The sequence below is a fragment of the Colletotrichum lupini genome, chromosome 3 (assembly GCF_023278565.1).
Source record: "Colletotrichum lupini chromosome 3, complete sequence".
Taxonomy (NCBI): Eukaryota; Fungi; Ascomycota; class Sordariomycetes; order Glomerellales; family Glomerellaceae; genus Colletotrichum; species Colletotrichum lupini.
Window position 1 is genome coordinate 577,148 of NC_064676.1, and position 21,920 is coordinate 599,067.

The window sequence follows — 21,920 nt, forward strand, 5'->3', positions numbered from 1 at the left end:
GCAGCGGACACGTACCATGTCAGCAAGAACGCCAACGGGCTTTCTGATATGTTGACATGTTATCAAACCGCATTCCCTCTGTGCAACCGTATTGCGGCCTGTATATTGAGAGTCGCATTATCTCCTATTTGCGTTAGGACTGTACGAGTCTATCTTTGGGGCGCCTACCCAGAGGGTCGCTAAACGATTTTTGGTTAGCTGGATACGAGAGTCCGACCCCGTCACCAATCGGGAGCTCTCGCTTCGAGAGGCTCTGACTGCACTTGGCTAGGTGCCAAGCATATGGCGCAAGGGGTCAACGCTGACTTGATTTCGCAGTCTTTCGGTGTCAGATGCGAACTGGCGAATCATGCCATGTGGCTTTCGGGATTGAGGCTATGTTGACATGAGGATTGTAGGCTGTAGCGGACAGGTCGTATCTGTCTAGCCCCTTTCCGAATAGGGCTGTCGACCGTGAGAGTGCGAGAGGATTGGAATTCTGGACATGCTATTGTCGAGGATGCGAACTGCGGAGAGGGCGCGTAGATATATATGTGTATGGACGGGATCGCATCGATTTGATCAGTCCACCAACCTTGCAACGCAGTGCATCGAAAGTTCTTCCGGTCTCAGCTCCCTCACGTTGTTCTTTACCTCGTCTTTGTAAACCCACAGACACAATGTCGGAAGTTTGCCCTCTTTCAACAAATGCCAACTGCACCGTGGAAACATGTCCCCTCAGCTGTGCTCAAGTTGAATACCTTCCAACTCTTGCTGGTAATGCAGTCTACGCTGCAGCCTTTGGGCTGCTTCTGATCGCCCAGATTGGTCTCGGCATCCGATATAAGACATGGGGATTTATGGTCGGCATGATCTGTGGTCTCGTCCTCGAGGTCGTCGGATATGCCGGCAGAATCATGCTGCATAACAACCCATTCGACTTCAACAACTTCATCATGTAAGTCTTGGACCGAGCCATTCTCCAAACCCCATGGCCTTTGAGAGTATCTGACAAAATGTCAACAGCTACCTCGTTCCTCTTACAATCGCACCCGCCTTCCTCGCCGGTGCCCTCTACCTCTGCCTCTCCCGTATCATCATCGTCCACGGCCAGCACATCTCTCGCTTCAGCCCTCGCACCTACGCAATCACATTCATGACGAGTGACTTTATCTCACTCGTTCTCCAGGGCGCCGGTGGTGGTATCGCAGCTACTGCAAACACACATTCCGGCAGCGAGACAGGCAGAGCAATGATGGTCGCGGGTGTCGTGTTCCAAGTCGTATCCCTGCTGGTCTTCATGCTCCTGTGGCTGGAGTTCGTCTTCCGCCTCCGCAAGACGACCGAGGGCAACAAGGGTGGATCACGCTTCGCTGAGCTCAGGTCGACAAAGAAGTTCTTCTTGTTCCAGTGGGCGCTCGGGGCGGCTGTTTTGCTTGTCTTCATCCGCTCGGTTTATCGTGTTGCGGAGTTGCAGCAGGGCTTTAACGGGCCTATTGCCAATGACGAGGTTTCTTTCATGATCTTGGAGGGGCCCATGATTTTCCTGGCAATCCTCGCTGTAACGGTTTTCCATCCCGGTATTGGATTTGATGGTCAGTGGAGCAGCGCGGCTTGGTCTGTTAAGCACTCCAGGAAGGCTGCCTTTGAAATGAGCAGCTCTTCGATGGAGGAGATTCAAGGCAATCATGCTTGAGATCGTTTGGAAGAGGGCACATGCACAGATTTGAGAGTTGTTTGAGTATCTAGTGGCAGGTGGAGTAATGGACATGGACTGTGGATTTGACTGGAGTATTGGTTTGTATTGGAGACGAGGAAAGTACCGGCTGTACAATAAGTTGAAGGAAGGCTCTAGAATATAGAAGATATGGGCGCAATTCATAGATATCTACCATATCATAACTTGATGTACTCCGTGAAATTCTGGAACTCTCCAAACACACCCATTGGTCTGGTCTGAAACTTGGCCTCAAGCGTGCCTGGGCACGTTGGGCTGGCCACCACACTATGATCGAACGTACGAAAGTCAAATGGCAGCTCGCACAGGTTGTAGACCCGTGACTGGTCATCAGGTAGAGGCAGACCAAAAAGTCTCGACGTCTCGTCGGGTAGAGCTCCTTCTCCACCTAGATGCTGTTCTTCCAGCTCGACTATGCGCTTGGCCGTGAGATATGCGTGGTGCGCGTTCCATAAACCTTCTCGTCGGGGTGCCAGACGGAGCAGCTCCAGGGCACGCCATCGTATTGACGAGTGACGGCATTTCAGCGCGGCGTAGAATAGCGGTGCCAGGAGTTGGACGTCGAATGAAAGAAGCTGTGGTCCTGCCTGTACCTTGCCTGGCTTGATGACTTGCTCTGCGTACGTCACCAGCTCGTCAAAGTCTGATCTGTAAACATCTGTGTCTGTTTCCTGAGATGTAGTGCAGACTCGTGTCCAAATGTTGACGACCTTGTGGTTTACGAGAAGGATGTTGACCGCGTCTGGGTTGGGCGGGTTGCCGACAGACTGCAGCCGTTTCAAGAGATCATCGAACTGCCTGTGCCACACTTGTAATCTGGTCTGCAGCTTGGCCTGCTCAACAAGGTCATCAATGCCCACAAGCAGCGTGTCTGCCTTGGGGCTGACCGCGTTGATGAACCGAATGCAGGCGTCAGCGATAGCGAATAACCGCCGTCTAGCGTCCTCAAAGTCCTTGTGTGGAGATTCGTCCTCTTCCGTATGCATGTAGACTGGCGGGGTAAATCTACCGGCCAGACAGGAGAGGATGCCCAGGCGTGAGAACATTGGGAAGATGTGATCCTGAATCAAGGTGAGATCGTTGCAGGGGGTCCTTGACCCTGTCTCCGGTGTGGCGCCGCCGTTGGGTCTGAGGGGGGCCAGAATGTTGAACCCGTTGTGGATGTGAAGCATTGATAAGTCGGCATCGCCTCTAAGGAACTCGATGCATGTAAACAGAAGACAGCAGACCAAAGGTACCAGGCTGGAGTTTGGGTTCGTCTGAATTCGAGCAGAGAGGCTCTTGAGTGCGAGCTTCCATTCTCTCTGTGCCTCGGGGTTGGCCTTCACAAACCCTGATGGATGCCGCAATGATGCTTCAACATCGCGGTAAACTGCACTAACTGCCGACACTGCATGTCGGATCGACGGCTCGGAGTGTGATAACTGTGGGACAAGCTTCCTCCAAAACTCCGAATCAAACTGTCCGTCAAGTATCGTGCCAATGTTGGTGTGAAAGAAATCAAGGCCACTTGTGCTTTCGAAAAATGCCGGCTGACTTTTCGTAGGGGGAACATAAACGGTGATCACGTTACGATGGGGTGATCGTGCTGGACTTGTCGACTTGTACTCGCATTTCCGGCTTCCGACGGTGCACCGTCGACAAACGGGCTTCGCTTCATCACATTTTACGCGACGAGCTTTGCAGGTGCTGCACCCGGTTCGGACTTTGGATGTGCTTTCCCGGGTTCTTTTGGGCGGAGAGCTTGTGTCGACGATCATGGTGAACAATGCTGTATGTTGTAACGAAGGAGTACCCCCGGGTTTCCCAAGGTTATTACGAGATATGAAAGACACCCGACGATGGCAGGAATGGGTTTCAGGTCGCAAATACTTGAGAATACGAGGTCAAAATTACGCAGGCCGTTGCGAGCCGCTCAGCCAACACAGACGACGAAAGGTCAACAATTTGGAACTTTTGTGCTTAAACGAATGGGGATGACATGTCTCTAATAAGTACTGCGCCAAAAATGTTTACCTTGCTAGCGCCCTTCCTACAAAGGCGCAGCGTGTCCACACTGAAGTTGGCCTTGTAGCTTCGATATTAAACCAATGAAATGAGAGGACTAAATCGATGCCGCCCGCAGGGCTTTATCCAACGGCTGCCTAACACCCAGGAGACGCAACCGTGCGAGTCTTACGTCAGGCCGGCATTTGAACGGTGATTCACGCCGGATTCGATAAGAACTCGGCCCGCAGATCGGATCCACAGTCGGGGAGGGGCCGTGAAGGGCCGTACCGTCAGAACATAATGAAGATTGAGAAAGCCAGAAGTGCACCAGATTTAGGAAATAGGGTGTCGGTAAGAGAGCTTTAGCGGAACGCGTTCGATGTTCACAAGACGTTGGGAAAATTCGCAAGATGTGCAATGAGTTGGGAAGACCTAAGATTCTACCGACAAACCCACGATGTGTACTAGTAAAAAACTCTGGCCATGTATCATAGGGTCCTGTGTAGTCGCGAACAGGCAGACGATATGCTCATCAGGACCCTAAGACCACTACACTTATCTCTAGTCGACCTAGACTGCCTCTGCTAAGATGGTATGGATATGTATACATAATAGCATAGGTTCCAAGGTAACTATGGTCCTCGCCAATGCTGATGGAACTCTTCTTGTTGATCCGAAATGTACGAAACTTCGGTGCAATTTACTACTCACGAGATCATCAGAGTCGCCTCTCTTCATGGCGGATGCGATGTGAGAATTAATCAATATGTCCAAACGGTCCATATGAATCTGTATCATGTCGAAAGCATTGCTGTTGGTCTCGCGTCGCGAAGTTTACCAAACTCGCAGCGTCTCACTCAATCCCTCCATCGTGGAGGTTTGTCATCATTGACACGGGAAGTGGGTGATCTACAGCATAAACTCCTTCCGAGACGGGATGTGGATACTTGTCCGAAACAGAAACAGACAGTTGTGACAGCAAAGCCCTGCTTTCGTCGAGAGCTTGGCGGGGAAGAAGCATGGGCGTTCCGGGTGAAGTCTATGCTCTCCCCCTAAGCTCCAGTTGCAAGTGCTCTGACTATACTTTGCAGCAAGATTTCGCATCTAGAATCTGGAGTTGGTACTTATCACTTAGTGGCAGAATTGACATTACGACGTTTGGTGAGATAATGTAAGGTATTGAAAGAAATCAAAACTCAAAGTTAAACCTCAACGAAACTGGGATATAGAAAGTCAATTGGCAACGGCCGCCGGTTCGGCGCGTCCAGGCACGGGCTCCAGAGTCCAGCTTTTGGTTTTCGCCGGCCCATTCTGTTGACAGCCCTATCCCAGCCCCTCAAGCCCCGAAGACTCGAAAGGTTTCGGGGCTTTTTGATCAGACTTTGCGGAGCAACCAATCGAATGATCTTCTTTGCCAACCACACCAGCATCCAGGCATTTGACCTATTCCTAGAAAAAGCATGCCCTGATCTTGAGACTTTCTAGAACTCTTCTCGATCTATTCGAGACTGTAAATTGCTAGGGACTCGCACCCGACATGACGAACCATGTAACAAGTTTTACTAAATTGGTACACTCATCGTCTCTGCTTTTTTCCTCACCAGATTGCGCGTTCATGACGTCCGGTCAACAAGGTGATGATCTTACAGTCAAAGCAACGATAAAACCAACTGTCGACAGACGCACGTCCAGATGCATAAATGTGGCACCTCACACAACACGCTTTTGAGCCTCATCTTTTTCCGTCAGAACAAGCATAGGGCCCGCAGGTTCTGCCATCTCCTCATGCCATTGTCCCTCTTTTCCGCTGCAAGAGCAACGCTGGCTATACAAACATGGGACGACTGAAATGAAGGCTGCTGTTTCACGGCCCATCCCATCTACATGTATCCACAAGCCGCGCGAGAGTCGCAGGGTACTTCATTGCACATGATCTTGGGAATGTGTGGGGGAGGTCACTGGGTCTAGAGCTTCATCTCGACGTTTGATGCCACCGGATAATCCGTGAACGCAGAAAATACCAAAAAGAGGTCACGAAGAGGACCGTTATTGGATGCTTTGGCATGATCGCTTTCCTGGTACCGCCATCTATAAACAACATTTGCTGTCATCCCATCAAATGTCTTGGAACGGATCCTGATGAGACTCTCGTTTTACCAGGAGGCTGGCTTGAGGTTCCTGGATACTCCGGATCTCTTTGTAAGTCGTTCCTAAAAGTTACCTCATATAAGGAGAGATTTTTCATGACAATGTTAAGATGATCGGAGAGAACTTCCAGATGTCTGAATGAGATCGAAAATACTACGCAACACAAGGTACGTGGGGGCGCCTTACCGATGATCTGCACTAGTCTGCCGCGTGTAAAAAATGGCCCGTCTTGCCTCTGCAATTTCAATCCAAACGTTTCCATCTACTACCTTCCTCATTCGAAGGCAAATGCGCGTCCCAGTCCTCAATGAAGAGACCAAATACTGATATCAGAACAACTTAGTTTCCAAACGGCCGGTCCGGATTCTTCCTCCCAACCTTTTTCGATGCCTTCCTGTTCGATTCCTTCGCTCATTTAATCCCCCTTTCGCTGGAGACTTTCGGACGCGAAAAACACCGTCCGTGTCTTTGCCATTGACTTTTTTCCTCCTATTTTCGAGGCGACTGTTTCAACCCCCTTTCTTATTGACGTTAACCTTTATACATTCCCCCTAATCCAAACTCAAAAAAATCATGAGCGACGACAAAAACGATGGGCTTCTCGTCCCAATCGACTTCAATAATGTCAGTGGCGGTAGACGAGAATCGAGGATCGATAAGTACGCCAAGCGCAGCTCGCAGATGTTTATCCCATTCAGCATCGTGGATTTTCGACATTCCCAGGCGCTGACCCCAGCATCCCCGCGCTATCCGATGCAGACCTTGCAGGAAGGTGGACGAGGGCTCGAGAGGATCGATTCCATCGATACGATCACGGCTGAGAAGCAGGAGGCTGCCGTCCATGAAGAGGAAGTGCTTGGAAGTACTGAGATTTATGATAAGGATGGCAACATCCGGCTTGTGCCCGTGAGTGAAGGACCATAGATGGATCCGAAATGCATTGGGAGACTGACCGTGACTATCAAGACTCCTACTCCGGATCCCAAGGATCCTCTCAATCTGCCTGAGTGGCGCAAGTGGCTTGCTGTCGCCTCGTTATGCTTCTGTAAGCTTCTTCCGTCCAACTTGGGCGGAACGTCCATTATTAACAGCACACAGTCGGCTCCGTCTCGCTTGCTGCCGAGATCGCCGTCGCTGGCCTCTTGCCCGTGTTCATCCTTGAGTACTCTGGAGTCGATCCGGCTCCAACTCTCAAGCATGCCGATCTCAAAGGCAACCCAAACCCTCTTGCCATTGTGCCATCCGGCGTGACTCCAGTTTCTCTGACGTCTGTTTCTCTTCTGGCGACCATTCCCATGCTCAGTAATGGTGTTGCTACGTATCTCTTGGTCCCTCTTACGGCTGCCATCGGCAGACGTCCGGTACTCATCCTCACGTCGGCTTTTTCCTGGGGCGGAGGGTTCTGGGCCGGATACAGCAAGTCGCTTACAAGCCATATTGCTGCCAGAGTCTTCCACGGTCTTGGGTCTGGTGCTGTCGAGGCCTTGCTCCCTTTGATCGTCCAGGACATGATGTTTCTTCATAAGAGAAACAAAGCTGTGGCGTCCATCATTGCCAGTCAGGTAGGTTTATGCCATCTGCGATGGTCATACCATCAACCCTTCAAATCCCACGATTTGCGGTAAGGAGTTAGCCATATCAAGTAACTGACATCTTCACGTAGGGGCCAATGATTATGCTTTTCGGAATCCTTGGCCCGTACATTGCTGTCAACTGGGACTGGCGATGGATCTACTGGATCACATCTGCCGTCGGCGTCCTGACCTGGATCATGCTCATCCTGTTTGTCCCCGAGACACTCAGACAGAGATCCAAAGCAGAGCTTGCTGGACACCAGCTGTGGCCCATAGCTGCGGGCGAGGACCGCACTCAGCTAGACTACGCCACATACGGCGCGCGTACGCGGTGGGATGACCTGGGGTTCTTCCAGAGCGGAACTCATTGGAAGGATGCCGGCCTCCAGATCATCGCCACTCTCAAGACCACCATGTTCCCCGCTGTCTTGTGGTGCACTCTGTTGCAGGTTGCATTTGGGATGGTCATGGGTGCGACAGGACAGGCGACCTCATTCGCTCTTCTCGCTGCTGGGTAAGCATTTGCGACGGTAGTTCGTCCTGGGACCAAAATACTAATGCATTTCGTTCAAACAATAGCGTTCCTTTCGAACTCACCGGCCTTTCGCAAATTCCCCAGATCTTGTCAACTATCGTCATATTCGTCGTCGGTGGACCAGTCGCCGACTCAGTGTCTCTCTGGATCTCGAAGAAGAAGGGTGGCCGTGAAGCCGAACACCAGCTTCCCAATCTCATCCTGCCCATTTTCTTCGCCATCACGGGTGCTCTAGTGTTTGGATACGCCGATCAGAACCACCTTCATTACGCCGTCTTGCTGCTCGGGACCTTCTTTCTTATGACATCAACCTTGATCACAGCGCCGATTGTGCAAAACTATGTCATTGAGAGCTACCCCCAGTGGGCTGGTCCCGTTCTGGTAAACGTCTCGACTCTACGTGTTTTCATATCCTTTCCTCTTAACACACAGGTGACAACTTGGCTTCAAGAATTAGGTGAGTCTGAAATTCGCTCTGAATGTTGCACATCTTGTTAATGAAGAATGCTTTCCGACAGGTCCAATGAAGTTCACAGTCTATCTGTCCATCATACTCCTAGTCGTCTCGACCGGCATTCCAATTCTCTTCATCTTTGGCAAGAAGTTACGCATGAAGACGTCCGACAAAGTTTCAAAGAGGCAATAATAAACCGTTGCATGAGCAAGTACTCTAATTGGAGTCTTGCACTAGAGGCTGCCACAGACAGCAGCCCGTCCAATAGCGTAGAGTGAGGATTGTCTTTTTCCTGGCGGTTCTGTTCTAGAAGGAGCCAGATTCTTGTCGCAGAATCTTAAACGTGGGCTTCTCGCAGCTGATATGTCTGTGTCTCGACGGTGCGACTTTCGTTGTGAGACTTGGATCATGTTTCAATTGGTAGGTGACCTATTCATGCCGGGAGTTTGATGGTTCGGGGACGGGAAACTTATGGGAATCGGCATGGAAAATATCTTCATTGACTTTAGTCTGCGGGAGGGCGCGGAACAGTAGTGCGCTTGAATGTAATATGTTTGAAAGGCGGAATTATGTCATGTCTGGCTTAAATACAGCCAACAAACGCTCATTCGGGGTTTTTGCTTTGAATGCATCGTGACTTTCTTCGGGGCCTTTCTCGGACTATAGATCATTAATTAGATGTAAATCTCCCTTCGAAGATCTCAGCGGTAAGTGCAAGAAAAGTTTACTGCCTTCAGACGAGGCCAAACTCAGACAACACGTCAAGGTCGCAATATTCGGGGTAGCATCCATTCAAGTTGCCAATCAAGCACGCATCATTCGATTCGCGAGTGTCAACCAAAAGGCGGTTGCGCTAGACTGCAGTGAGATTCAAAAATAGTCCACTAGGTAAAAACACGAACCGACCACCTATATGGGGCTAGGCAACGTGAGCTGAAATTTGCCGAAGCAACGTTTCTAGCGGCACAGCAATAAGCTTGTCCGAGAATTTGGGACTTTTGTCTTTCGTCAATGCATCTCGTAAGGGTATGAATAGACGGCATCTTCGCGTTGTCTGGATATTATTTATTCTTGGTTCTGAGATCACGGACTTCATTACTTTCCATATTAATTCGCTTGTCACTCGCTACCGTCACTCGTTTATTCACCCATATTGTAAGCATGTCACGCTTGCTTACTGCCCTGGCATTGGTTGGCCTTGGTGCCAACGTGGCAATGGGGGTTCCTTTCGACCAGGAGGAACAAAACCGGAACGCTGAGTGCGATGTAAGTATGAGAATCCTTCAATGTTTTTTCAGGTACTGATATTTCTGCGACGTAGAATGGTTGCTTCTTCGGCAGCTTCCCCGGAGGCTCTTGCACAAATGATGCTGCATGCATGTGCACCCAGCAAAAGTATCGTGAGAGATACTTCTGCTGCATGGCCCAGAAATGCGCTGCTTCCGTACTGCCCGGTAAATATTTCCGACTGGCGTAAAGCTAGGTTAGCACTGACGGGAGTGTTGTCTAGATTCTATTCAGCGACAGACTCTGGAATGTGAAGCGAGGAATATGCCCTTCACATTTGACACAGAGGCAGTATGCGGCATCAAGTTGACAACATCCACATCCGCTGCCCCCACCGTTACAGTCACTGTTACCGGCGGAGCGGGAACTCAGTCTTCAGTGCCATCGGCATCTGGCAGCTCATCTGTCCTGGTTGTCACCACAATGGCATCAACTCCAGTGATAGCACCCACACTGAGCGCAGGCGTCAACACTCCAACTGCTACACCGAGCAGCGGATCTGTTGAGCGCTTGCGGGGCTCCTTGGTTCTAGTCGCTGCAGCCGGCTGGATGTTCTGGTAGACGACTGGAGCTATTGCCGAGAACAAGAGTTTGTCATTTCTCCGAACGATCATGATACGCCTATTAATCACCATTGCAATCAGCAAAAAGCTACAAACACTTAGACATTTTACCTCCTACACCCTAATAATAATGACAACAAGTACATAATGCAATTGAATTTTGACCCCTTTTCCTGATAGCCAGTTTTGATTACCCCAGAAACTCTATCCGTAGATCCGGTGAACTCGGGAAGCGATTCAGCGAACGCCCGATGGGATGCTAGGCTCCCCCCGCGCTCACTGGTGGAGACGAAAAAGTCCGCCCAATCACTCTCCCAATCACCTGGAACTAGGGGGGAGCTATCCCCTGCGAGCCGCAATTTTAGGTGGTGTTTGCGCCATTCCACCGGTTTTCACGGGTGGCACTTCATTTCAGTTGCGTCTACTTTTCAAAGCTTGCATCTGGCCCTGAAGCGGGGAAGATGGAGGAGCGGAGGGCTTTCAGGGGACGAGATGTTGCCCTATAAGTCTACCTACTGGAGTGGTCCATCTGATATCGTTGTTCGTGTTGCGAAAAGTTCCCAGCTTTCCGGTTCCTTGCAGCGACTCGACGTTGGTGCATTGTCGCGATGGTTGTCTCCAAGGCCTACCTGCTCGGCTGGGCAGCAGCAGTTGCGATTGCTTCGCCAGTCGCTGTTGAGACACCCTTCAGCTGGAAGAATACGGAATATGTGTGAGTTCTGAAAATCCACACGGACGGCTACTTGAAATCACTGACGCGAGAAGGGGCTCAGACTCACATTTGGCGACTCTTACACATTCGTCCAAGGAACCGAAGGTCGCTGGGCATACAGCTTCATCGGATCCCAGCTGAACATTTCTTTCACACCCGAGCAGCTCCTCGGTGACCGCATTGTTCCGGGGCAGAACACGTCTTCTGCCGGCGGGCCTAATTGGGTTCAAGAGCTCACTGGCTGCAAAGAGGGCCATCCTCGGGACTGCGAGAAGCAATTATGGGGGTTCGCATACGCCGGAGCTGATATTTCGACTACCTTGTGAGGAATTCTCAGCTAATTCGACGCAAAGCGTATGAGATGAAGCTAACACCATCTCAGCGTCCCGCTGCACTGGAACCATACCATCTCGTATGAGAAACAGGTCGAACAATGGGATACCTACGGCAAGTCAGTCATTAACGCCGATCCCACCAAGTCACTCGTGGCCTCCTACATTGGAATCAATGACATCAATGACATGGCCAATTTCCAGCTCCCTGTCAACGGGCTGAACAGCTGGGAAGAACTGTACACTGCAGTCATCGCGGAGCAGTTTGCAGCCTTGGAGACTGTATATGGAGCCGGGCATCGCCACTTCCTGTTCCTGAACTTACCTCCCCTCGATAAGAATGTACGTCAAATCCGGCACAGTCTTCGTTTCGACAACCTCTTCAAGAATCGTGTTGACCATACTACAGCCCGCATCGCAACTCAACCCAGCCCGTCTTCCAAGCACAGACATGATCAAGACGTTCAACGGCGTAGTCAACCAGACCGCAAAGGCGTTCTCAGAAAAGCATCCCGACGTGACTGCTCTGGTATTTGACACGTACAGCTGGCTGACACAGGTCTTTGATAACGCGGCGTCGTACGGGTTCACCAATACGAGCTCTTTCTGCCCTAGCTACAAAGCCTGGGATATCGATACGAACTATGCCGCATACGGGTGTCAGCCGATTTATGAGTACTTCTGGTATAATTCGGGTCATATTACATACCATGTACATGAGCTTCTGGCGCAAAAGGTCAAGGAGTTCCTAGTTCAGAAGAGTGCCAGTGGATGCGGAGGGAGGAATCAGACGCTGAGCGCATGGGGAGCGAGATGGATCGGCGGGGAGTCAACGTGAATCCAGCGAACAATGTAAGATCAGTGCATTGATGTTGATCAATCAGTATTGTTCGTTATCGGCCTCGCAAAGATATATGCTTAAAGGTTCCATTCCATTGCAGGCAGTCGCTAGCAAATTTTCTAAGGCCTATCTCCCCGAGCCTCGGAGCGATGTATTCAAACGTTATCGGCTCTCAAGATCTAGGCCGGGAGAGAAACCTATCGAAGCCCACCTTGAGCGTCCTCCATTATAATTTCGAAAATAGAGTCGTGGAAGTACAGATTCTTTTCTATTCTCAGAAAATGTTTGGAGCCGCTCCCAGAAAGTTACATAGAGGATAGTTGACCTGAATGACTCAATTGTCTGGTGTTAATTCAACGAATCTTGTTTACGAGAAGACTCTTGTAATAAGGCTTCATAGAAAGTAAGAGGCGAGCCGATCGGGGTAGATGGCTGACATTGTCGGTTTTGAAGTTGACACAACTCTGCAAAGTGAAAAATGTCAGCATTAGCCATTTAAAGCTAGATTTCCGTGATGCTCAGAGATAATTGCTCCGTGCCGCACCGTGCCGGGAAGCCGATCAGGTCTAAACGCCGGCCGAGATAGGAAGGTCAAAGTTCTGGTCGAATCAAAAGCTCGGGATAGAGGTTTATCTGAGTTTTGACCCCACTCTGTCGTCGTTCTCGCGATCCTTCAGGACGTGTGCAACGCGTCACGTCATGCGAGACAGGCTGATCTGTAAGACTCTCTTCCGATAAATACACTGCCGTAGTCATCCATCATATCGAAAGAGAGTCAATGGCGGTTTGGTCCCGTGAGTTGTGTTTGTAAAGATGTTGTCCTCCGCCTCAATCGCGCTTGTCGGGCTCGCCGGTCTCGCGGCCGCGCAGTTCCCGCCCACACCCGAGGGGATCAAGGTGCTGAAGTCCAAATTCCACGAAAATGTCACTATTTCATACAAAGAGGTGAGCGCACATTGTTTTCCATGGTCCTTTGCATCCTTGACTAATTGAGGTCCTTGTCCTCTAGCCCGGTATCTGTGAGACCACGCCCGGGGTCAAGTCATACGCCGGATACGTGCAGCTACCCTCAGGAACCCTGAATGACGTCGATGGGGAAGCTCAAGACTACCCAATCAACACGTAGGAACCGCAAATGCTCTCGGCTATCACTTGGAACTGGTGCTGATTCTTACAGCTTCTTCTGGTTCTTTGAGGCGCGCAAAGCTCCCGAAAATGCTCCATTGGCAATCTGGCTCAACGGCGGACCGGGAGGCTCCTCCATCATGGGCCTCCTCGAAGAAAACGGCCCCTGCTTTGTTAACGAGGACTCCAAGACGACTCGTCTGAATCCGTGGAGTTGGAACAACGAAGTGAATCTACTCTACATCGACCAACCGACTCAGGTCGGATTCTCCTACGATATCCCAACCAATATTACCATCCACGCCAACGAGAACTTCGAAGAGAACGGACCATGGGGCATGTTCCCCGCCAACTTCAGCGATGGTGTACCCGAGGGCAACTACACCTACCGGTACGGCACTGCATCCAGCCAGAAGCTATCGCAGACATCGAACACCACGGCGCATGCTGCTCACGCTCTGTGGCACTTTGCGCAGACGTGGTTCTTTGAGTTCCCTGGCTACAAGCCCATTGACGACCGGGTCAGCTTGTGGGCCGAGTCATACGGAGGACACTATGCGCCTGGTATTTTTCGACACTTCCAGACGCAGAACGAGTTGATCCAGAATGGCTCATCGCCCGAGGAGAATGCCCAGTTTATCCACCTTGATACGCTTGGAATCGTCAACGGGCTCATTGACCTGTCGATCCAAGGTGAGACTTGGATCACGTTCCCGTACAATAATGTGAGCAATTTGTACCCCTTGATACAGCCTAGAGTATCTGGGTGTATCATGATGAGATACAACGCTGACCACCTGTTCAGACCTATGGAATGCAAATCTTCAATGAGTCGGTTTACGATGCGTTGATGCACAACTGGACCCGCCCAGACGGTTGCAAAGACCGAATTCTTGACTGCCAGGAAGCCCTCAAAGAACATGGACCGCTAGTCGCCAACGGTGCCAAGAAGAACTACACTGAAATTTGCGGCGACTTCCTTACCGAGTGCGGCTTCAACGCCGTCGAAATCTACCAGAGCAAAGACGATGGAAGGGGCTGGTATGATATCGGACACAGCAAATATGACCCTTTCCCGGCCCCGCACTTGTACGGGTACCTCACCGAAGGCGAGGTTTTGTCGTCTCTCGGCGTGCCTGTGAACTACTCGGAATCGTCCGCGGCAGTGGGCATCAGCTTCCAGAATACCTTCGGTAAGATGGTTACATTCCCATTCGCGGGCGCTTCATGCTTTCAGATGAACGTTATACTGAGTGATTTTTATAGATATGATCCTGGGTGGATTTGGAGAGTCAATCGGGTACCTCCTCGATAGCGGCGTCAAAGTTCACATGATGTGTGAGTCTTGATCATCCCCATCCTTGAAAGTTGCGTGCTGTTCCTAACGCTCTTGTGTGCAGATGGAGATCGCGACTACGCCTGTAACTGGGTCGGCGGCGAGAAGGCTAGTCTGGCGATCCCCTACAACCGATCGATAGACTTTGCCAACGCCGGGTACGCCCCGCTCATCACCCCCGATGGTGTGACGGGCATGACGCGCCAGTTCGGTAACTACAGTTTCTCGCGTGTCTACCAAGCCGGCCACGAGGTGCCGTCCTATCAGCCCGTGACGGCGTACGAGATCTTTATGCGGGCGACGTTCAACCGGGACATCGCGACGGGACTCATCCCCGTCACGGACGAGCTGTCGACGATCGGCGTCAAGGACACGTGGCACATTAAGAACATTCCGCCCCAGGAGCCGGATCCGATTTGCTATGTCCTCAAGCCCGAGACATGCCCCGAGGATGTGTGGAAGACGGTCGAGGACGGGACCGCACTGGTGAAGGACTACTACGTGATTGACGCTACTCGAGAGAGTCAAGGCCAACAGATTTCCGAGGAGCTGTGAAGAAACTGGGCAAGGGAATGGTAACTTGCTTAATAGACCACATGCACTTTGAGGTAGTTAGCGCAATTCATGGTTCGAGGCAGGCCGCAAGCTCAACACTTTGGGGCCAAACAAGTAGAGACGGTCGGGACAAGTGTGTTTCTGTTGGTATACACGTAGGCAGGTCAGACCTTTTAGGTCGCGACTAGGTCAATAGGTCAGTATAGGTCTATTGCGTGTATATAGGAGGGGAAGATCGTGGGCAGAGCCCGCGGTCCCTTAGTAGGTATAGGTAGGTAGAAGGGTCCGTCTACACCGGCCCAGACTACCTACCTACTACCCCTACCTAACTACTTAATAAGGCCCCTTTTCTACTTCGTAATCTAATATTAGTAATCTTCTATTTTTATAATAAAAAAGGTTAGAATAGGGGCTAGGTCCCCTACTAATAAGAACTAATAATAAAATCTATAGTTAATCCCCTATTTAGAAATACCTAAAGCTATATACTAAAATTTTAGTATAGCTTCTATTATAATTATTTATATAGAAATTTTAATATCCACTCCTTTTAATTATTTCCTAACCTTTTAATATATATAATTTATATACTTAAACTCTTTAGAAATCGTTAAATTTAGTATAGTTAAAAAAGAGCTTTTTATTAGTTTAATTACGCCCTAAATACGTACGTTTCTCTCTAAGCTAAAGCCCAAGAGGTATATACGTTCGCTAAATAACTTATTACTTATAATATACTACTATTTTAACTACGTATTACCTATCTTTCTATTTTAACTATAATAATTCTTTTATTAACAAATCGTTCGAGGGACTTATTTAATATATTCTTTATAAACCCGTTAACTAAGTTATTATTATTACTAATTTAATAGATCTTGTAAAGCTCGCGGCGTTTATATAATTACTTAAGTATTATAATATTTATTATAAAGCGCTTTTCTTTTATAATACTTAACTTAATAAAGTATTTATATAATAAATATAAATCTATATAAACTATAATAAGGATTTTTAGAACGTTAAGTTATTTAATAATAAGGTCTAGGGTAGTTAAGATAGTATAGGTAACGTTAATACTTATAACTATTCTATAGATCTTTAATATTAATACGCTCTAAGTAATCCTTTTACTCTTCGTAGAGCTATAATAAATAATATTATTATTCATTATAAAGCTCTCGTTAATCTATTTTTTATTTATAAAGATAATAATATAACCTAGTTATAAAGTATAATTAGCGTTATTTATAAATAACCTATTTATAAAAATAAAGAGTTTAGTTATAGTTAGATTTAATAATACGAATATAAGCCCTCGGTTTAAGTAATTTATTTATTATTTAATATAATAATTTAGCGTAGTATAGTTAATAAATAATAGATTTACTTAGTATTAAATAGTAAACGACGTATTAAAAACTACTTTTAGTTAGTAAATTAATACGATATAAGTACCTCGAGCTCGTTACTTAACGAATTATTATTTAGTATTTAATACTGAGGGGTTAACCTACTTAAGCTTCTTCTCTTAGTTCTTCTATTTAAGTACTATATTAATACTTTTTAATAAAATAATCCCGCCGTTGAAAATAAGTAGCTCGTTAGCTAATAGTTATTACTTTAGTTTAGCTAGTAGCTTAGCGTACTTAAGCTCGGTTTTCTTTTTTTTAACTAAAAGTCTTATTTAATAGTTTAATAATATTATCGGTTTATATATTAATAATACTAAATAATCCGCTTTCTCTTATTAAAATTAGTAAGTATAGATCGAACGTAAATACTATTATTTAGAGTATTTTTAAATAATACTTATTATATATTACTTACTAATAAATATTAGATTTTACGAGACTATATAATAACTATACGACGTATAGAATAGTACCCTCAGAATATAAATAACGGATCCGAGCTAGTAATTAAGTAAAAACTTTATAATAAAGAGGTTAGCTCGATTATATATATATTTAAGTAATATTTTATAACTAAATAACGTAGCTTTTTTAAATTAGGGTCGGGGCTAGGGCAAGGATTAGACGTTAATTAGTTCTTTAAATTATTAATAACTATATAAGGATCTCTTTTTTCCCCTCGTTATTATACCCTTATATAACTAAATAAGACTTTTTAATAAAGTTAAGTCCTAGGTTTTTAATCTCGTTAATAAATCGAGACTTAAATATCCTTATATCCCTATATTTAGGGCTAAGTTAAACGAATTTAATTACCCTTTTTTTTATTAGTCCTAAAAGCTCCTTATTAATAAATTCTATAAAAAGTACTCTTAGGGTAGTAATAATACCCTTATTATAGAGCTTAATAACTAGCTTAAAATTTACCTCTTTTTTAAATATAAAATAAGTCGTAGTTATAAAAGTATTACTACGGCCGCGCCGTATTAATATTTTTTTAGTCCTTTTATTCCGTAATAGAGGGTTATTATTAATTATAATAACGATTTTATTAAGGACTTTGTTTATAACGGCGCTATTATTAATTAGTTAGTTAATTATAAGGATTAATAGGCGGTTAACGTATTTTATTATTATAATTAGTAACTTAGGGTTAACTTCCTCTAAGTATTAGGGTTTAATTATAATAGCCCGGAAGCTTATTAAGCTATAAAGTAATTCTATTACGTAAGTAGTATTATTTATTAAAACGAGCTTAAATAAGCCTTTCTATCCCTTACCTTTTTATTAAACTTTAATATTTAATTATAATAATAAATTAATAATATAGGAAGTATTTAGTCCGTTTTAAGTAGTTAGTACCTCGCTTATTTACTTATTAATATAAAGTTTATAGACTTTTTTTATTATTTTTTTAATTACTTCTATACGTTAAGTAATATTTAGTAACGGTAGAGATTTATTAAAAATGCATAGAAAAGTTTTAAAAACGAGGAGTATAAGAATAAGGCTATTTAGGCTAATTATATTATTAATTACTTTAATTACGGCTTAAAGTATAGCCCCTGCGCTTATTAATAAGTACTTATTTTAAATAATATTATATACTTTTTTAAGTACTATATAATATCTCTTAGCTTTATTAATACTATTATAAGCTTTAATAGGTACTTCCTTAACCTTAATAAATATAGATTTAGTAAAAAATTTGAACTTTATAGCGCTAAAGTTCTTATTAATATTTATAATAATCTAGTCCGGCGAACTAAGGTAAATATTAATTTAATATAGCTAAAGAGCCTTTTATATATACTTCGTAATTATATTTATAAAGAACCTTATTATTTAAAAGGAAGTAGTAGTATTAACGACGTAAAGTACTAGTTAGTTAGTACCTTTATAATTTATTAAGTATATTACGTTAATTACGATTTTATAATTAAAATCGTAATTATTTCGTAAGGTGAATTTGAATTAGCTAGGGGTAGTAGCGTTAAGTTAGTATTATTAATAAATCTTCGTAAGCTTCTTAAGGGCTACGATTTTTATATTATTACTAGATTACTAAAGTAGTTTTAGGAGATAAGGAACTAAAAGGTGGCCGAAATACCGATATAAGTAGTATAATTCGCCCTTTATTAAGTAGTTAGCAATAGCTTTCTTATTATTAAGGAGTAGAAGCTAAGGGTATTCTTATTTATAAATAATAAGTACTATAATATCTCCCTTAATTAATAAGTTATTAATATTATTAAAGTATACTCTTAGCTTATTTATATCTTTTAAGTAGTATAAGAAAGGAGTATTAGTTAATAAGACGTAAAAAGTAATATTACTAAATGAGGTACTAATAACTATAGATTTTGATAACTTTATAAGTTCGTTATTACTAAATCGAATACTTACTTTATTAGTTTTAGAAGTATTAAGAATAACTTCGGGTCGTTATTATTATAATATGAGGAGTTAAGGGTAGCTTATAATTAAGAATCCCGTAGCGCCGGTATTAAATATAATACTTTAAAAATCCCTTAATAAGTACTTCTTATTTAATAAAAAGGAGGTTATTAGTTTTATAAGCTTAGTTAACTCGTTAATAGAGGTAGTATTAATAAGGCTATGCTCTATTACTTAAGTAGCGAGGATATTTATAAGGGTTTTATTACTAATAGTAGTCGTAAGGTATATAGTTAAGATTTAGACTTCGTTTTCGTAATTATTTTTATAATTAAAGTCGAGGCTATTAAAGTATTAAATTATAGTATTATTATCGTTATTATCGTTAGTAAGGGCAGTTCCCTTATAAAAAGTAAGGAACTATAAGTATAAGCTCGGTATAAATCTTTTATTTTTTTCTTTATTATTTTTATACTTTTTATATACTTAACGTCGCTCTTTTTCTAAGTACTTAGTTAACTAATAGCCGGTTTTATAATAAATAAAATACTTTTTATTGGTAGTGCTACGGCTATATTAATTTTACTTATTAAATTAGGTCTTTTTATTAAAGCTATTATAAGTACGGTTAGTTTAGTAAGTAGCGGGGACCTCTTTATTATAAGTACTATTTTAGAGATATTATTATTACTTATTATAGTCGCGCTCTTTTTTTATAATATTAATCGAAGTACTAAGCTAGTAGTAAATATTAGTAAATATAGGTACTAGGTTAAGTATAATAAGTTTATATTTTAGTATACTACTTATATAGTAGAGGAGTTAGTTACTTATATTAAAAACGGATCCCTAAGTAGTTAGTACCTCGTAGAGGATTATAATATAGTTAATTAGTACTTATAGAATTTATTAATTCGACTTACTTAGGTTCTTATAAATTATAAAATATTAATAAAAGTTATAAAGCTTAGCGAGGTAGTTCTAACGGCTCGTAAGTAGCTCGAAGTATTCTTAGGTCTTTTAATATATTATATTAAAGCTAAGTAGGTTAGAGGTATTATTAAGTTAGTTAAAATAAAAGGTTAACGCCCTTTTTTTAAGTATATTTAGGAAAGTACTAGAATAGTATTGTTTATTAATTCTTATTTATTAATATAGTATTTTAAAAATCCGAAGCTTCTTATTAAAAATATTATACTTTTTATTATTATACTTATTTTTATTATTATAGAGCTTAGTAAGGTTAATTAATTAGCGGGTATTAAGTATAATATCGTTTTTAGTTTTTATATTAAAATATAGTATTTAACGAGGTAGATTTCGTTATTAAGTAATAATAACTTTATTTTTTAGTTTTTCTTCCTCTTTTTTTTAGAGAAGTAGTAAGTTAATTAGTTAATAACGAGGCTAAGGTTAGAATCTTAATTACTAAGATTAAGCGAGTTAGGGTTATATAAATTCCCTTACTATTTCTCTAGCTTATTAAATAAGATCGTTAGTATTTATTAGTTATAAAAGTAGTAAATAAAAAAAATAAGGATTATAATATAATATATTAAAGTATTTAATACGGTTATAATAAGCTACGATTTTTTTAAAAATCTAAGTAGGGAAGTATTAAGTATTAAGGGCGCTAGTAATCTTTTTTATTATTTAATTACGATTTTTAATTATTAAATTAATACCGTTATTTATAAAGAAGTTTCTTAGCTTTTTAAAAATCGTACTTTTTATTTTTAAGAAGTCCCCTACTTCCTAGTTTTAAAAATCGGTTTTAAAGTCCTTTTATAGCTCCTTACCCGTTAAGCCGTCATAATAATAATATCCTATTATATAAAAAATAAAAATATTAAGCTTTTTATCGTTCGTAAGGGCGGGTATAATATTAAATAAGCCCTATTAAGTTAGGTTAACGTAGTCCTATTCGCGAATTAAAATTAAGTATAGTTCCGTAATTTAAGAATATAGGTAGGCTAGAGGTAATATTAACTAATTATTAGACCTTTTTTACTTATTACTAAGGCTAGTAATTATTATAATATATTTATAAAATAAGTTATATAATAAAAAATTATTATAGGATATAATCGTTATATTATAATTATAATATAACGTTAGTTAGGTTAAAAAAAGTAGTAGGTCGGTCGTAGTAATCGTTTTAATAATAATAAGCGGGCTATTATTACTAATTAAAAAATTCTACTCTTTTAACGAGGTATATAAATAAAAAGTTACTAAGGTCGGTAAAAGGTTATAAAAAGAGAAAAAAGGCCTTTTATAACTATACTTTTAGTAATAAATAGAGGATTCCATTAGCTATTAATTAGCGATTCCTTTTAGTAATTTTTATACTTTATTTTATTAGTCTAGTCTCAGAGCTTTTATTAAGTTAAAAAGAGGTAGATTTATTAATAATATAAAATAGATCCCTATTATTATTACTATCGAGATCTTTTTTTTTTTTTAGTATCTTAGAATACTTCGCTATTAATAAGAGATTTATTATTAACGTACTTATAATTCTAAAGGTCTTATTATTACTAAGCGTTAATACGCTAGTAATCGTTAGATTAATTTTTTAATAGTTAATCTCCTTTTACTTATTATTAATTTAAAATAGTACTTAGCTATAATAGATTTAAAATAGATTCCTTTACGAGCGGTTCGATCGGAGGGAAGTTAGTAATAATAATAAGGCTAGCGGAAATAATATTAATAATAAAAGCGAGGTTAATAATAATAATAAAGTAGTTAATCTTTTTATAATAGTAGTTTTAATAAAAAAGATCGTACGTAATAAAGCGCGCTCTTAATAGCTTATAACTAGTTAATTAGTTATTAATTAGTAATAATAGAGGAGAGCTAAGGTAGTATAGACTAAGCTACTTATTATTAATTAGATAAATAAAACTAAATTAATAAATTAAAATAATTAACGAG

The 21,920-nt window shown here is 42.9% G+C and overlaps 8 protein-coding genes across 8 annotated transcripts; 5 read left to right on the forward strand and 3 right to left on the reverse strand.

Moving 5' to 3' along the window:
* Positions 1–659: 659 nt before the first annotated feature.
* CLUP02_04902 (RTA1 like protein) lies at positions 660–1,675 on the forward strand (the record flags this gene model as incomplete). Its single annotated transcript, XM_049283911.1, has 2 exons — positions 660–937; positions 1,006–1,675. The coding sequence occupies 2 exons, from the start codon at positions 660–662 to the stop codon at positions 1,673–1,675; spliced, it is 948 nt and encodes a 315-aa protein (XP_049141054.1).
* A 200-nt stretch (positions 1,676–1,875) lies between these two features.
* On the reverse strand, positions 1,876–3,477 carry CLUP02_04903 (uncharacterized protein; the record flags this gene model as incomplete). Its single annotated transcript, XM_049283912.1, has 1 exon — positions 1,876–3,477. The coding sequence occupies one exon, from the start codon at positions 3,475–3,477 to the stop codon at positions 1,876–1,878; it is 1,602 nt and encodes a 533-aa protein (XP_049141055.1).
* An 81-nt stretch (positions 3,478–3,558) lies between these two features.
* Positions 3,559–6,197, forward strand: CLUP02_04904 (uncharacterized protein; the record flags this gene model as incomplete). Its single annotated transcript, XM_049283913.1, has 15 exons — positions 3,559–3,675; positions 3,713–3,787; positions 3,843–3,896; positions 3,968–4,028; positions 4,097–4,165; positions 4,327–4,456; positions 4,513–4,606; positions 4,686–4,738; positions 4,815–4,877; positions 4,936–5,064; positions 5,356–5,450; positions 5,562–5,649; positions 5,721–5,905; positions 5,964–5,986; positions 6,057–6,197. The coding sequence occupies 15 exons, from the start codon at positions 3,559–3,561 to the stop codon at positions 6,195–6,197; spliced, it is 1,377 nt and encodes a 458-aa protein (XP_049141056.1).
* A 230-nt stretch (positions 6,198–6,427) lies between these two features.
* Positions 6,428–8,690, forward strand: CLUP02_04905 (major facilitator superfamily transporter; the record flags this gene model as incomplete). Its single annotated transcript, XM_049283914.1, has 7 exons — positions 6,428–6,760; positions 6,821–6,899; positions 6,953–7,416; positions 7,518–7,942; positions 8,008–8,420; positions 8,482–8,591; positions 8,667–8,690. 7 exons carry the CDS (start codon positions 6,428–6,430, stop codon positions 8,688–8,690), a joined length of 1,848 nt encoding a protein of 615 aa, XP_049141057.1.
* Positions 8,691–9,578: 888 nt separating this feature from the next.
* Positions 9,579–10,265, forward strand: CLUP02_04906 (uncharacterized protein; the record flags this gene model as incomplete). Its single annotated transcript, XM_049283915.1, has 3 exons — positions 9,579–9,683; positions 9,739–9,871; positions 9,928–10,265. The coding sequence occupies 3 exons, from the start codon at positions 9,579–9,581 to the stop codon at positions 10,263–10,265; spliced, it is 576 nt and encodes a 191-aa protein (XP_049141058.1).
* On the reverse strand, positions 10,073–10,339 carry CLUP02_04907 (uncharacterized protein; the record flags this gene model as incomplete). The annotated part of the gene is made up of 1 exon (XM_049283916.1): positions 10,073–10,339. One exon carries the CDS (start codon positions 10,337–10,339, stop codon positions 10,073–10,075), a length of 267 nt encoding a protein of 88 aa, XP_049141059.1.
* Positions 10,340–10,875: 536 nt separating this feature from the next.
* CLUP02_04908 (serine carboxypeptidase) lies at positions 10,876–15,168 on the forward strand (the record flags this gene model as incomplete). Its single annotated transcript, XM_049283917.1, has 10 exons — positions 10,876–10,979; positions 11,041–11,203; positions 11,405–11,653; positions 11,721–12,023; positions 12,966–13,097; positions 13,162–13,274; positions 13,330–14,002; positions 14,083–14,470; positions 14,544–14,615; positions 14,678–15,168. 10 exons carry the CDS (start codon positions 10,876–10,878, stop codon positions 15,166–15,168), a joined length of 2,688 nt encoding a protein of 895 aa, XP_049141060.1.
* A 3,608-nt stretch (positions 15,169–18,776) lies between these two features.
* Positions 18,777–19,010, reverse strand: CLUP02_04909 (uncharacterized protein; the record flags this gene model as incomplete). The annotated part of the gene is made up of 1 exon (XM_049283918.1): positions 18,777–19,010. A coding segment is annotated over one exon (234 nt), but the record flags the coding sequence as incomplete, so codon positions are not given.
* Positions 19,011–21,920: the final 2,910 nt, after the last annotated feature.